At 38.7% G+C, this 14,220-nt stretch overlaps 1 protein-coding gene across 2 annotated transcripts in view; it reads right to left on the bottom strand.

The window, feature by feature from the left end:
- The window catches only part of GPR158 (G protein-coupled receptor 158), a 189,184-nt gene that overhangs the window by 96,135 nt on the left and 78,829 nt on the right, over nt 1-14,220 (bottom strand). For both annotated transcript variants that reach the window (XM_042779214.1, XM_033054595.2), the window contains exons 3-4: nt 13,184-13,286; nt 5,875-6,092 (exon numbers count right to left, since the gene is read on the bottom strand). In XM_042779214.1, the coding sequence (XP_042635148.1) occupies nt 5,875-6,092; nt 13,184-13,286 (321 nt within the window). The remainder of the gene's footprint in view (nt 1-5,874; nt 6,093-13,183; nt 13,287-14,220) is intronic.

Genomic DNA, 14,220 nt, shown 5'->3' on the forward strand with positions numbered 1-14,220 from the left:
CTAGCCCTATGTTAAGTCTGAAATTTTTTTTTAAATGGGATTTTTATTCAAATTATTTAAATATTTAGTTTCTTTCCAGTAGCTTTGCTACCCTTACACTGAATGTAATCAATGCTGCAGTTGGTCACTCCCTGTTTGAGCTCTCCCTTGGTCCACACAGCACTGCTCGCAGATGAATTCTCCTATTTTGCTGATGTCTTACAAAATCACTGTTCAGCTTCTCATTTTTTGAGAATACTTGTTTTCATGTCCATGATTTCTGTCCTTGTTTAACCAGCTACTTTTGTTAGCTTAGCCTCACTTTTTGGACGTGTTTTCTGTAATGATGTTTGCATTATTAAATCAATAATAATGCCACAGCACATAAAGCTGTTTGCTAGTATCACCTTGAGCTGTTTTGTTCCTCAGTAGTTCAACTTAGAGAATATTTTTCACCTCTGTATACAGCCATGAAAATCTGACTTGGTAAGGCTGAAAGTTTTTCTGCAAGATCCTCTCACACTCTGTCAAAGCCTTTGAAAACCAAGGAAACAAAAAGACCTTGTTCCTTTACAGACTCCTCTGTGATTGCCAATACAGATAAAATGACCATCAACATCACTGAGTCTGTTCCTTGGTTTGCATCCAGTGTGCCTTTACTACTCTGACACTGCGGAAGCTTCACCATCTTCCCACATCAGATTCAGGAAAATCACTCTGTCAGAGCAGTCAAAATAGAATTCCAACATTTTCACTATTCAGGAAAGAACTCTTTTTCCCAGGCTTCATCACACAATTCCCTCAGAGGCATTAAACTGCTGCTGTCAGGTGCTGTCAGCTTTTCTGATGGGATTTCACAAATTTTCATCTCCCTTGAGTGTTTGAGCCTCTTGCACCTTGTTTCAATACCAGGTTCATGGCTTCCAGCTTTCACTACTGAGTGGCATGAGGGTTGTCCACAGCAAAATTTCTTTGAAGTGATCCACATATCTGATTCCCCTTCTGTATTAGCTATGAATAATTTTTCCTCTTTATTCTTTGTTCGGCAAATTTCCCCCATTTACTCTCCTGCTGAAATGCTTCATCTTTTCCCATTATAGCAGTAAAATCTCCTCTTCATCTTTTATATTTTTCATCTTTTTCTACCTTTCTCTACAAAGCTTTTCACTAGTGGTTTAGGTTCTGTTACTCCTTCTGTGCCTTCTTCCAATTTTTTTTGTTCTTATCATTTTGGAGTTCTTCCTTCTCTTGGCAGTGGGCCATCTTTTCTGCCTGTGACTTTCTCCAGTTATGACTCTTGCAGTTTAATAACATTACTGCTGAGCTGATCTCAGGGCTGCTGAGTCACTTTCACCTGTGTTTGACAAAGCGTTAAATGAATCCCACAGCACTGATTGGAGCTTTGTCAGAGTCTCTTCTTGCTACTCCATTTTGCTCTTTAGGCCAATTCCAATGACTGCTCGAAGTCACTATTTTGCAGTTACATTTACAGATTGGCAATGATCAGATTGGTCACTGGTACCAGTCGTTTGGATCAACTGTGTTTTGGATGAAAAAGCTGAATTTTGTTTTGTCACCTATCAAATGTGCAAGTCTACATGAGTAACTACACGGTTTTCAGGAACACACATGAAATTAAACTTAATGACTCTGCCAAGAGAATAAAAGATATTCTGTTTTAGACTCTAGTGTTCTACCTCACTTCATGGCCTGTGCTGCATTATTAAAGAAGCAGAATGATCCTTCCTGATCCATCCTCCAAGTTTACAACAATAAAATTATGGCATTGAAGCACCAGATATTTCACCAAAACCACTGTGTTTAAACACCCTAGAAATACAGAAACAGAAATATATAGACAGAAATATCCTTCATGATTCCTTCCTATGTGAATTGCTTTATACTTTGGGATCTGTGATATTCTTTGCCAATGAGTGACATAAAGCAACTAAAAGCTGTGTAATACAACTATGTAATTTTTAAAAAACATTTGAGAGATCCCTTGATCCTTAATCCCTCTACTGATACCCTAAGAGGAACCATGAATATGTAGCTATGTTTGCTCATCAACATCTCACTGCTGTACATGATTTTATACCATATTTCCTGCCCTGTCTTTTCCTCTGCCACCCATTGGTTACCTACAAATAGCGCAGCTCACCTAGTCCCTTGAGACCAAAATTTTAAGAGCTTTGGTGGCAGACCTTGGAAGAAATACTCTCATATCCACATGATCATAATCCCCCTTCACTAAGCTACAAATACATTTGTAGGGCATCACATTCTCCAAAAGCCCCCTTCCCACACTTGCCCATGGACCCAGCAGCTCTATTATTTATTACCATTACTCTAAATTTGCAAGTGTGTAAGTTGGACCTACTGATCTTTAGTTCTTATCACTATAATAAGGAGTCTTTATAAATACAAATGTCACATTTCCTACCTTCCACTGCTCCTCTACTGCTCTAATATAAACTTATTACACAATAAATAATTCATTAGTTTTCTAGACAGAAGTTGGAAGAAGATTCTCTACAGGAACCTTAAGAAGTTCTAGCAGAATAGACTTAAAACTTCAGAGACTTGTAAAAGCCCCTCTAAAGAGTAGCCTGGCTTTTAAAAAACATTCATCTGCCTTGCTTGGCTTTATCTATTTATTACCATTCATGTTGCCAAGATCTGAATGGGAACTCATGAGCTGGTACTTACCACATTGTCTGTATTATTATTATGGCCTAGGTCAGTAATAAAGATCATGTCAAAATGAAAGTTGTATCATCACATTTTATCAGAAACACTTCAGTAGTAATTGTCCAGAAGGTATCTGTTCTCATGGCCATGCTCTGTGGCAGTGAAGAGCTCAATCTTTTTCCTGTGCTTGGTCTTTTAGCTAATGCCTTGGATCTCACATGTATTCCACACTGTTGACAAAACCAGGCCAATGGCAATTTCCCATTGTAAGCACTGCCTGGTCATAAGAAGTGCAACCAGTGTAATCTGAATAGCTGAGGTATTTCTCCACTTCCCTAAAATACTTCTGATTGCATCTGCTCTTACTGATATATTGATCTATTTTAAGACAAAAAAATGTCTTCTCACTTCTGTCATAAGCTAAAGGATGCTTATGGACCTTTATAAATTCCTTCTGTGAATTACTCACAATATCACTGCCAAGGTGTCTGGGGTGTTTCTTCCCAAGTACTGTGCTTTCTGTTGATAGACCTTAACTTTTTAGGACCTTGTTTTTTTGAAGGTAGTTGTTACCAGGAGGTCCCATGAAGTACAAGCACTGAAAAGTCTTCTGCAGTCACTGTTACTAAAGAGGTAACTGATCCCATTTATCTTCTGATTTTACTGATGAACAGTCAGATCAAAATGCCACATATCTCCTGTTCATTCATTTCAGCACTGAAAGTGCCTTAATTCAACACCTTTTATTTTCATCTCCCATCTTTTGCTCCCTTGAACACTTTGAAGTTTGCTTCTTGATACCCTAGCAATACACTGTTCTTTCTGTTAAAATGTTGCATTAAAAACTATTTTTTGACACCATTTGAATATTGTAGTGCTACACGTGGGAGAGAATCCAAAGAAGTGCTCTTCTCTGACTCCCACACAGCACAATGGAAATGAGCAGTTTAACACAGCAACTTTAATCACAGACATATATACTAACCTAATTGTGGTTTGTTTCACTAACAGTTGGAAATCCTCAAAAAGGCAGATATTTTGAATATACTTCAATATGTATTCTTTCATTTTCATGATTTTACCTCCTTAGCAGAGAGTACACAGTATGCTAGTAGTTTTCTTCCTTCACTCCAAATTTCTGTAATTTCCCAATGTAACCAGCAGGTTTCTTATGCAAATACTCATTGTTCTCAGTGTGTTTGCCCTTCATGCAACTTCTCATTTCATGATAAACACACCAGATCTTTTTTCCTGCTGTACTCACAAGACAAAGAACACTAAAGGAATATCCAGGAAAAATTCAACCCAATGACATGAAAAGCAATGAAAAATCTATCAGTTTCTATTCCTTGAAAACAACAATCATGATGGAAAGGTTTTTAACCACCATATTATTTCTTTTGTCTCATCTTCCTTTTTCCTTGTGAGATACACAATTAGAGGAAAGTCAACTTTCCTGTAAGGTACCAAAATTATAATTGAAGCCATCTCTAGTCAACTGAATGAACTGCAATGTCTCAAAGGCATCATTTTTCTTTCAGGGAAAAAGAATGCTTTGTTTTATGTCTGATTCTCACTCATTCATACGTCATGATTTCTAATGGTAAGAGGGAATCTAGAAAAAAATAAGCACAAATCTTTTCCTAATGACTGAAAAGCACTTCAGAAACAATGAAAGATGTTTATACGCCTCTTTAGTATTGCTTTGGTATTAAAGATTCAGATTCCACGTGTTTCTTTACTCATAAACTACTTTGGAGAAATGACTAATCATCATAAATGTAAAAATGTGCTTTTTACAACTAGTAGGGTTTTGTGAAACACAAGATTTTGTCTTATGTCTAATAAAGATATATCTTTTTACTCTAGCAGATATCTATATCAGAACATATGCAAGTGTGCAAGTGAAAACTATTTTACAACTTATTTGTAAGAAAGCATAAATATTTCCTATAAAACAATCGATATTTCAGTGTGTACAAAAGAAGTCAAGTCCAGCTTGCAATAGCTGCTTATCACTTTTTAAGTCTAGAAAAATTCTTGTCACGATGTTGTCTATGACATTAAAAGTGAGTAACATTACCAGATTAAAACCTCACAAAATAGGAATGAAGTTCTTCTGCTAAGTTAATGTCAAGCAACTAAACAGATGCCTACAACAAACTTTTCATAACAAAAAGCTTTATGAATACAATTAAGTCTGTAATTTGAATCATTAAATATAATATCATTAAATAGAAATCCATTGTCAGAAACAGAAGACGAAAAAAAAGGAATGTTATTGCTCGTTCTGTGATTTCCTGGCAGGATATTAAAGTCTTTCAAAATGAGCCACGCATTTGTAACACAGACACTGCAGGATCAGGAAGACTGTGGGATCAAGTGTTCCAACACCCAAAATGGAAATACTTATCTAGTTATATAAAGTGGATGAAGCTATTAATTTCAATAATGTAGCATACTGTGTGCACACCTATGTTTCCCAAATGTAGGTAGTGAATATATGCCAGCTTCAGTAATTTCTTTATAGTAAATTTGAAGTTGCAGAGAATATTCTGCATTTACTAAGGCAACAGTGAGATTCCAAGAGATGTTACCAGATTTTCAGTGAGGTAAAAGCAGAAAGTTCATTGACTTAGTACATAAATGCTGCATCAAAAATTTACTGACACTCCTTATTATACTCATGCTTTAGTGAAAAACATAATACGTAATCTTTAATCATAGAATCTCCTTTAAACTCTCTAGGAACTAGAATTATTCAGAAAGATTTCTCTTTGCCATAATTATTTTCCAGCTAGTCTCTCAAATATATTGAAACCAAACATCATTCCCATTACCAGTACTGGTAATGCAGAGACTTTCAAGATCCCAAGTTTCTAAAAACCCCGTGTTCCCTTACATATCTGCATAATTAATTGGCCTGATTTTCCAAAATTATTCAACAGTTTCCTTGATTTTTGCAGAACATCTATAAATGCAAGCATATTTCATTGGAAGACACAAATTGCTTGGGTTTTTTTTCCCCCCCCAAAACCATATAAACAATTTAGGAAAACATTCCAGTTTGGAAATCCCACCCTCCCCTTGAGCTGTGCTTCTTGCCTGAGAAACTGACTCTGAAAAAGGGAAGCTACACACCCAAGATAAAGAGCGTGTAGCACACAGTGAGGAGGAATATCGAAGTAAAACACGTGGGTTTACCTTAGCCTTGCGGAAATGGTAGACCACCAGCATGCTGATGAAATCCAGCAGCATACAGAGCGTTTGGAAGGAGATGATAGCCAGTCGTAAATACTTGTCCTCCTGTGCATAGCAGGGAGTGTCATCTGTGCAGAAAGAACATCCTTCTCTGCAGGGTAGGCAGGTGTAGACTTCCTCTGACAATTCACCACCAGCAAAGCGATTTTCTGCATTCTTTCCTGAAAGCAGCAGAAGAGCAAGGGGAGACACCTTCAGTTCTATGGGATGGGGAGTTCACCACCACTCCTCTGCTGCTTCCTTTCCCTCCCGTTCTCTCTCAATAGCTTACAAAATAACATGGTCAGTGCTGCTTTTCTCCCTGAATCATCCTTTGTAACATTCAGAAAATGCAGACCAATGGGGAAAGTGAGCCTATTAAACATCAAATGTTTTCCTGTTATATTTAAAGTGGGCTAAATCTGCACAGGAAATTCTATGAAGAAGAATTTTGAATGGGGAAAAAGTTACATGAAAGATTTGGGAATAAGGAAAGGATTTTGCAGACAGATGAAGAGCAGACCCATTAACTACCTAATGTTCATAATAAAAGCTCTGATCCTATTTCAGATTGTTCCTCAATTTTATAAAAATGCTATCTAGTGAATTAATGAGCTTCAAATTAGATTAAACCCTTCTTAATTAACATTTGTTCAACAGGATGTTGCATGATTGCTCTACTCTGTCCCCAAAGCAAAACCAGTGCACTTAGACAAAGTGTAGTTTCACACAAGCACACATTGTTCACACAAGCACACCAGGAAGAAAACCCATTGGAAATTTTACATTTTGTCTAGGAAAATCAATCCCTCTTGAGCTGACATTTCATCCATCAATGTGAACCCATCAAGAGTGCACACAGAAGGAATTCTAAGTTTTCTGATCCATGACACTTGCCCATAAACCCCTGTAGGGCTGCTTACCCTACAGGCCATGAATAGAGTTAAAAGGTGAAAGAGAAAGGGGGGGGGAAAGAATATTGTTAAATAAAAGGAAAAAATTAATTTGTTGAAAATGTTTTTTATAGTCAAGACAGCCTTAGGAGATCACAGAAACAACAGAATGTGGCTGAAGTCAAATCAATGGTGTGTTATAATGTGTGATAACTCCTCTCACTTTTCACAATTCTAGAGAACTGCTTGAATTTCTTTGAAAATCTCTGACAGTGAAAATCAGGCATTGCTGAGTCCTTCAAGAGACAACCTGTTTTACCTATTCTGCGCATACATGTAGGCTTATGCAAGTCTCTTCAGACTTTTAGCTTGAAACAATTGAAGCAGAAGGTTATCTACAAGGGTAATTCTTGCTTTCTCAAATCTATGTCCAAGTGCGCATGAGCACACATCTGCTGCCAGGCAAAACCTGGGAAAGGGACAGAGGCCATGCTCCTTGTCCTCAGTGTAGGATGCTTTGCTCCCACATCCCAGAGTGAGTAGAGAACAGGATGGTATTTCTCATGCAGATCGTGAATTTCTCCTTGGAGCTGGATTCTAAACTAAGATGTTGGAAACCTGAATACAGCAGAGTAATGCTGACTCATGTTGGAACTCAGATTTTTAGATACAAGGAGTCAGCAAGAAGAGATCTTGTGCTTTTTTGACCCAGACTGTGTGAGACAGAAATGGAAATCTTGGAAAATAACCATGCTTGGGCATTCCAAGCAGATGGAGAACCCCTAAGGAACACCAGTGTTGAAGATATTCTAGGACTGGAACTTCTCTTCAGAACACACACCCATGGACCTCAGCCCATTATCATTCCAAGCACTTTAACAGAAAACACCTTCTCAAAGTCTGACATCAGATCCCTGCTTTCTTAATTACAGCTAGAGCAACAAACCCACACTGTCCTCTGCCAGAGACAGAAATCACAGTCTCCCACCTCCCATCTCCATATCCAAATCAAGAGTGCATTTCCTCCTGTCCAAGTTTTCCACTTCATTTCCTCAACATTTAAGCTCGTGTCAACCTGCTTTTCTACCACATAGTTGTTCCTTTATTATTTTTATACTTGCCCTTCAATTAGCCCATCTCTCTAAAACCTCATGTTTCTGAGCCCCATAAGCCATTTGTTAATATATTTTTATTGTGTCAACTAAATAAATTACTTGCAGTATGAAAACTTACACACAGAAAAATTATAATTCAAGCCCCACAGTTATGAGACTACTTGTCACAAATATTATATGAATATGGCTTGGTAATCCAGCATGATCTAAACTTGATGCACTTACTTTATTTCTGAAATGTTCAAATTTGAATGTCAGTGCAAATATACTATATTCCATTTTATCCAAGCCCATTCTTATCTGAATCATACATGGTAGTGTCTTCATGTGGATGTTCATCACATACTACAGGAACAACAGTTAAACAGTTTCATGTTGAAGTAAATATCCCACTTATATGACTTCATAACACAACAGCAAGCTTTTGTTTAGATGTGTCAGGTGTCGTGTTTAGAGATTGGGATGGGCTGCACAGGGAGCTGGTGAAGCCACCACCATGTCCTTTGAGGAGTTTAAGGAAAGACTGGACACAGCACTCAGTGCCACGGTCTAGTCTATGGCAGTCTTTGGTCAGGGGGTGGACTCAGTGATCTCAGAGGTCTTTTCCAATCTCTTACTTCTGTGATACTGTCTGTTGTGTACAAAGGAAGATCACTGATGCACATCTTCTGCACTGTCCGTACTGCCAGACAGGACTGATTCTTCAGTGAATATCTTTTGACTATCAGATGGATGTGGAGGTGTCTGAGGAACAACTGGATGTGGCACCCAGTGCTCTGGTCTGGTTAACAAGGTGGGGGTTGCTCACAGGTTGCATTTGGTCATCTTAAAAGTCTTTTCCAACCTACTCGATTCCATGATTCTGTGTGATTCTTGGATCTTCATTAAATTTTCCACAATGCAATGAGGAACAATTAACAATTCCCTTTTTTTTTTTTTTTTTTCTCCTTGACAAAAAGAAGGAACTTTTTTCAGACCCTCTAAAATAAATTCTTAAGGAAGAGCTGTTCATTATATATACTACTGACAGAGCCCACCCACACCCTTTGCCCTGACTATATGTCTCAGGGCACAGCTGCCCAATGCATAGTCAAACATTTCTGACCTTTTTGTCTGGTCCTGTCCCCTCACCAAAGTCAATCAATTCAAGACACAGACAGCCCAAGCCAAGCCTGGAGTGTCTCTAACAGAACTGCTAGATGTTTCATAGTGCCTTGTCCTATCTCAGCAGTTCTTTGGGATTACATGTCTCCCACAGTGAATAAAAACAGTTTTTCCTCCCCAGAAGATGATAAAAGATTCTAGGTACTGGTAAGGTAGATGGACAAGAAGTCATTTCTGCTCTGTATAAGGCAGTAGCAGTTTCAGCACTGTCACAATTGAGATGGAAGCAAACACTGTGCTGCAGGAGTTAAAACTGAAAAAAGAAAAGAAGAACAGAAATAAAATGTAGTAAATAAAAAATAGAAAGGAAGGAGAAAAGAACAAAGCAAAGTAGGTGGAAAGTTGGAATAGGGACACAAACTAACATGAAGCATAACAAAATAAACCAAAAAGCTTAAATGTTTCAGCTATTTCCTCTACCATATTTTTCCTAGCTCTTCTCTATTCTATCCCAGTCTTATTTTTCTGTCTGATTGGCCCATCTGTTTTTGAAATGTTCTCCTGAGAGTAACTCTTCATCAGCTTTGGTTCTCCTAAGGACACTTTGCCACGCAAGGGATGCCTCAGCAGCTGCAACACTGCCAGCTGAGATCTTTCTGCAAAGTAAGAATGGCACCACAGGCTGTTGAGAGCCAGAGCAGGGACTGCCTTGTCCCAAACCAAATCATCCTGCACTCCAGTCAGAACTCTGCACATGAACACAGAGAGCACAGTGCATGCTGGGCACTGAGCAGAACAAAAGACTGATTCTGCTCCTGTTCCATAATAGAGTAAATTAGGAACACTCCAGCAGCATCAGCAATGTTGCAGAAATCTGGTGAGAATGTAACTGCACCTCTTGGCACCAAAACCTGGTCATCAGCCATGGTCATAAGCTCACCCCAGAAAGGAAACACTGAAGTCAGTGACAACCTTCCTATGTGCAAAGATCTGTGAGGGTTCTGTTGAAGAACTAAAGCCAATGGGCAGGTGTAAAAAATGAGAATTCCTGTAGAACTGGAAATATCTCTTGGAAATTTTTATGTGATCATGGCAGTGTTAGAGACAACAAAGTCCCATATTCAGACAAAAGAGCCACTTTTGGTGCAAGCAGGGCAGCTTCCACATCCAAACAGCAAGAGCTGAGAATTTCTGCAGTATATGGATGATGCACTGCTAAAGAGCAAAATTCAAGGCTGAACAAAGTACCAGTGTTCTGCTAAAGATTTTTAAATGCAAACCTGATTACCCCATGAGGCAGAGAACAGAAGTTCTTTGGAGAAGGATGTTGCAGGAATGTTATATAAGTAATCATCAGTTAGTCTATTCTACCTATACTAATAATGCTACCTAAAAATGAGCCATTAGGAGAAAGTGCATAACCATGTATTCAAGCACTTACAGGTTAATACAGCCTGTGTACATGAAATGTGTTTTGTTCTAAAATCTATTTCCAACCTCAAAAGACACCCTGGAAGTATGGTAATAACTCTGTCCCCTTCTAGCACCCAAGGTCCTCATTAACACATGCAGAAAAAATAGAAAGGTTTTATGTGGTTTTGCACCACCGGTTCTGAAGAACGAATGCAGACTTGGGAGGGAAATGCCCTCCCACCTGGCTTCTTATTCAGTAAGAGAACAGCCTGAATTCCAGTTATGTCCATCCCACACATACTTTGGGAACCTGCAACATGTGCAGCCTCTCTGGGAGCAGCAACACCATGCTGCTGCTGCTTTAAGACAGAAAAGCAACTGATTTGCAGAATCTTTCCTGCACAGGACATTGTTTATGTGATATTGCAGGTTCCCACAGAGCCTACCAGTAAACAGTGTAGAGTGTTCAAAATCTCTGCAAAGCCATATTATGCAGTTATCTTCTCAAACCAAAACATTAATCTTGGCCAAAAGCAGAACCTTTCCCACACCCAAAAGCTGGACACTTCAGACACAATGTGAAAATGTAATTATCTATATTTTGCTGTGGTGCAGAATTCCAGCATCATTGAGAAATGCTCCCATTTCAAGACACAACACAATCCAATTTTTCAACTGAGTGAAGTACAAAGCTTGTTATTTTTTTCTATATATCTCCTTTATAATATCTTGAGACCTGCAAATCCTTGCTGCCTCTTTATTTTCCTCCTCTAGGCATACTTTCCAAATGATTAACATTCCTATTCAGTTTCATCTCGTTTATCATCAGATTTCACCAACCTAGCTCCACAAAGAGATCTCCAGGTCAGACAGCTTCTGTCAAAACTGATTGCAGAATTCGTGTCTAGAATTCCTATCTTAACATCATTTTGAACCACCAAATACATACTACAGCTATTTTAGCCATGTCATTTTTTCCTTTTCTTTTTACAGAATGCAGCTGTGTGACAGGGCCAAGTTTCCTTTGAACCACAGACTTTTCTCATTACTTCAGTCATTTCCAGTCTCACTGTTCACTTTTTGAAAACATCTACACAACTTGGCAGATGGAGCTGCATCTGGATGAATTCAAAAAGTTCTTCATTACTGTTTCAAAACTCAGGTTACTTCATAGCAACAAAGGCTCAAATCAAACTGGTCCCTTACATCCTTCAATATCAGTATTTACAAACTTCCTTGAGACAAATTTTGCTTTATTAGGAGCTGAATAGCCATTTTAAGGCTCTTCATTCTATAGTAAATGAAGAAAAGATGGAGGTATTGCTTTTACCATCTAAAAACCAATCACCCTCCAGGAAAACCACACTCTTGATGCTCACAGCAGTTGAAACCTAGGTGACTAATATATACCAAGCATATGTATTTTGCAAAACTGATATGAAATAAAGTTAATCTCATCCCTAATGATCAACATTGTTATGATCTCTAGTCACATTTTTTGTGTGTGTTCTATGGCATTTGGTATGAAGTTTTCTTTATATGCTCTCTTAAGGAAGTAAATGCTGACTCCACGAGAATCACTGCACTTCAGGAAGAACCAAACATCCTCCTTACTCTAGCAACAGATTCACACAGCCCAGATTCACACAGTGCTGCCTTCTGCAACACTTTACAATATGAATAGAAACAATACAATAGGGAAACACTCAGCAGATAAACTGTTGTACAAATTGTGCTGTTTATTCTACAAATATGTCCATTAAGTGTTGATTAGCACTGGAGGTATTTCTCTTGGGGAACAGAGACAGTTGTTTTCACACAAGGCAGGAGATAATACACGCAGTGCTGGACCAAGCTTGGTTAAAGTCACTCACTGCCATTCCCTGAATATCTCACACAAACTGATCCCACAGCAAGAGCTGATAACATGAACCTCTGGCTAAAGGATGGTGAAAGAATCTGGGCATGAGATGAACCTGAAAGCAGGAGGCAGAGGATGCCCTGTTACAACTCCAAGTAGCAGCTTTGCACCTGTGACTGCAGCCAGAGCTCTACCAGTACAACTGCAACAATTTCCATACAAAATCCATACAGAGATTTGGTCACATGATAACAGTAACAGACATCAGCTTTGGGCATGCAGTTTGTCTAGTTTCCCTGACGAGCATCAACCAATTTTTTTTTCTCCTGTTGTGAGCAATTCAGTCCAAGAACATACAATATGTGTCCTGGGCATGTGTAGGATGCATGTTATCCATACATCCAGCCAAACAGACTCCTAGGCTTGAACCATCTCTATTATCTCATTAGCACATATTAGAGTTTGGATGCTCCTTTGAATTCTCCTTTGCAAATGAAGTAAAATGAAAACAATTAAAGTCTGCACAAAGCCAGAAGCTAGGGCATTCTCATTTCCTCTAGCTAAACAGAAAATGAGTAGATTAATTTCCAGAATACTTGTGCACGAGCAGAAATGTCAGAAATCTCTATTTCCCCTTAGCAGGGCTTCTTTTCATGTTTTTTAATTTATTTACAAATCAAATATTCTTCAAGTGGGTATGTTTTACAGGATCCTCAAGAGTACCGTGAATGACAAACCAAAGGGTAGAACTCCTTAAGTGATTATATAATCCGAGAGTTGCAAACCACTGGGATTTTACTGTATAACCCTGATGAGGATAAAAAGAAGCCCTGCATTATTAATGCCCTGTTTTCCTTTTTTTTTCCAGCTCAAGCAGAGGCACTTACTCTGAAAGCTGTTCACTGAGAAGATGTTGGGATGATAGAATCCAGCCTTGCAAATACATTTGTAGGCTCCAAGCACAAATCCAAGGCCTTTAATTGGCATGCACTGTGAGAAAAGAAAAAAAAGAAATGTCATGCAGATGATCACACAACTGTATACTCAGATGTACATTCAAGCATAAAAACATTACAAGATACTCAGCACAGACTTCTAAGAACAACTAGGCACTCCTTCCAGACTGACAGTATTTTCTCAGCAGCTTTTCCCATAGTCGCATATCACTCCAGTTTTTTTGTCTTGTTGTTCATCTCCAACAAACAGCAAAGACAGCTATAATCAAGCCTGTCCCACTGATAAACTGACCAAGTGACATATTTGACTCTTGCACATTTGATCTAGGCAGGACATTAGACAGCTGTGTTTTTTTCCTGAAGGGTTTCCAGCACTGTTCCCAAGCACAGCAGGTGGGTTTCAGACAGCTGGAGCTCACACTACATGAGGAAGAACATGAACACCTGCAGCCAAGCCCCAATCTTTTGCTGGCAGCACGTGCCAGTGCCCCCACAACAACAGCAAAGTGGAGCTAGCCCAGCTAAGAAAAAGACAACTACTTGTTAAAGAAAATGGTTGCAGACATAAATCTGACCTGCTTGAAAGAGAAAATCGTATGTCAACAGGAGCACCATACTTTTAAAATATCTTGTAATTTTTCGAAGTAGCAATAATGTGAATCAAGTTTTGTTTAAACTCAGCTTCACTCTTGCTTAGTTTTGACATCAGGTCAGCCACAGCAAATTTATTACCATGACAGGACATTTATTGTCAGACCATTTCTGTAGATCAAATGGACTTTGCCTAGCACAGAGGGAAGAAACAGTCCAGCAACATAAAGGAAGAAACCCCTGTAAAATGATGATTCCCAGTACAGTTTATTTAACTTCACCAGGTGCAGGTAGACTACTTGACTAGATGCCTTTCCCATGAGTATAGGTGGGCCTATAGCATAGGTGTACCACGACTATGAACTAGAAGCCGGCAG

The sequence above is a fragment of the Catharus ustulatus genome, chromosome 1 (genome assembly GCF_009819885.2).
Source record: "Catharus ustulatus isolate bCatUst1 chromosome 1, bCatUst1.pri.v2, whole genome shotgun sequence".
Taxonomy (NCBI): Eukaryota; Metazoa; Chordata; class Aves; order Passeriformes; family Turdidae; genus Catharus; species Catharus ustulatus.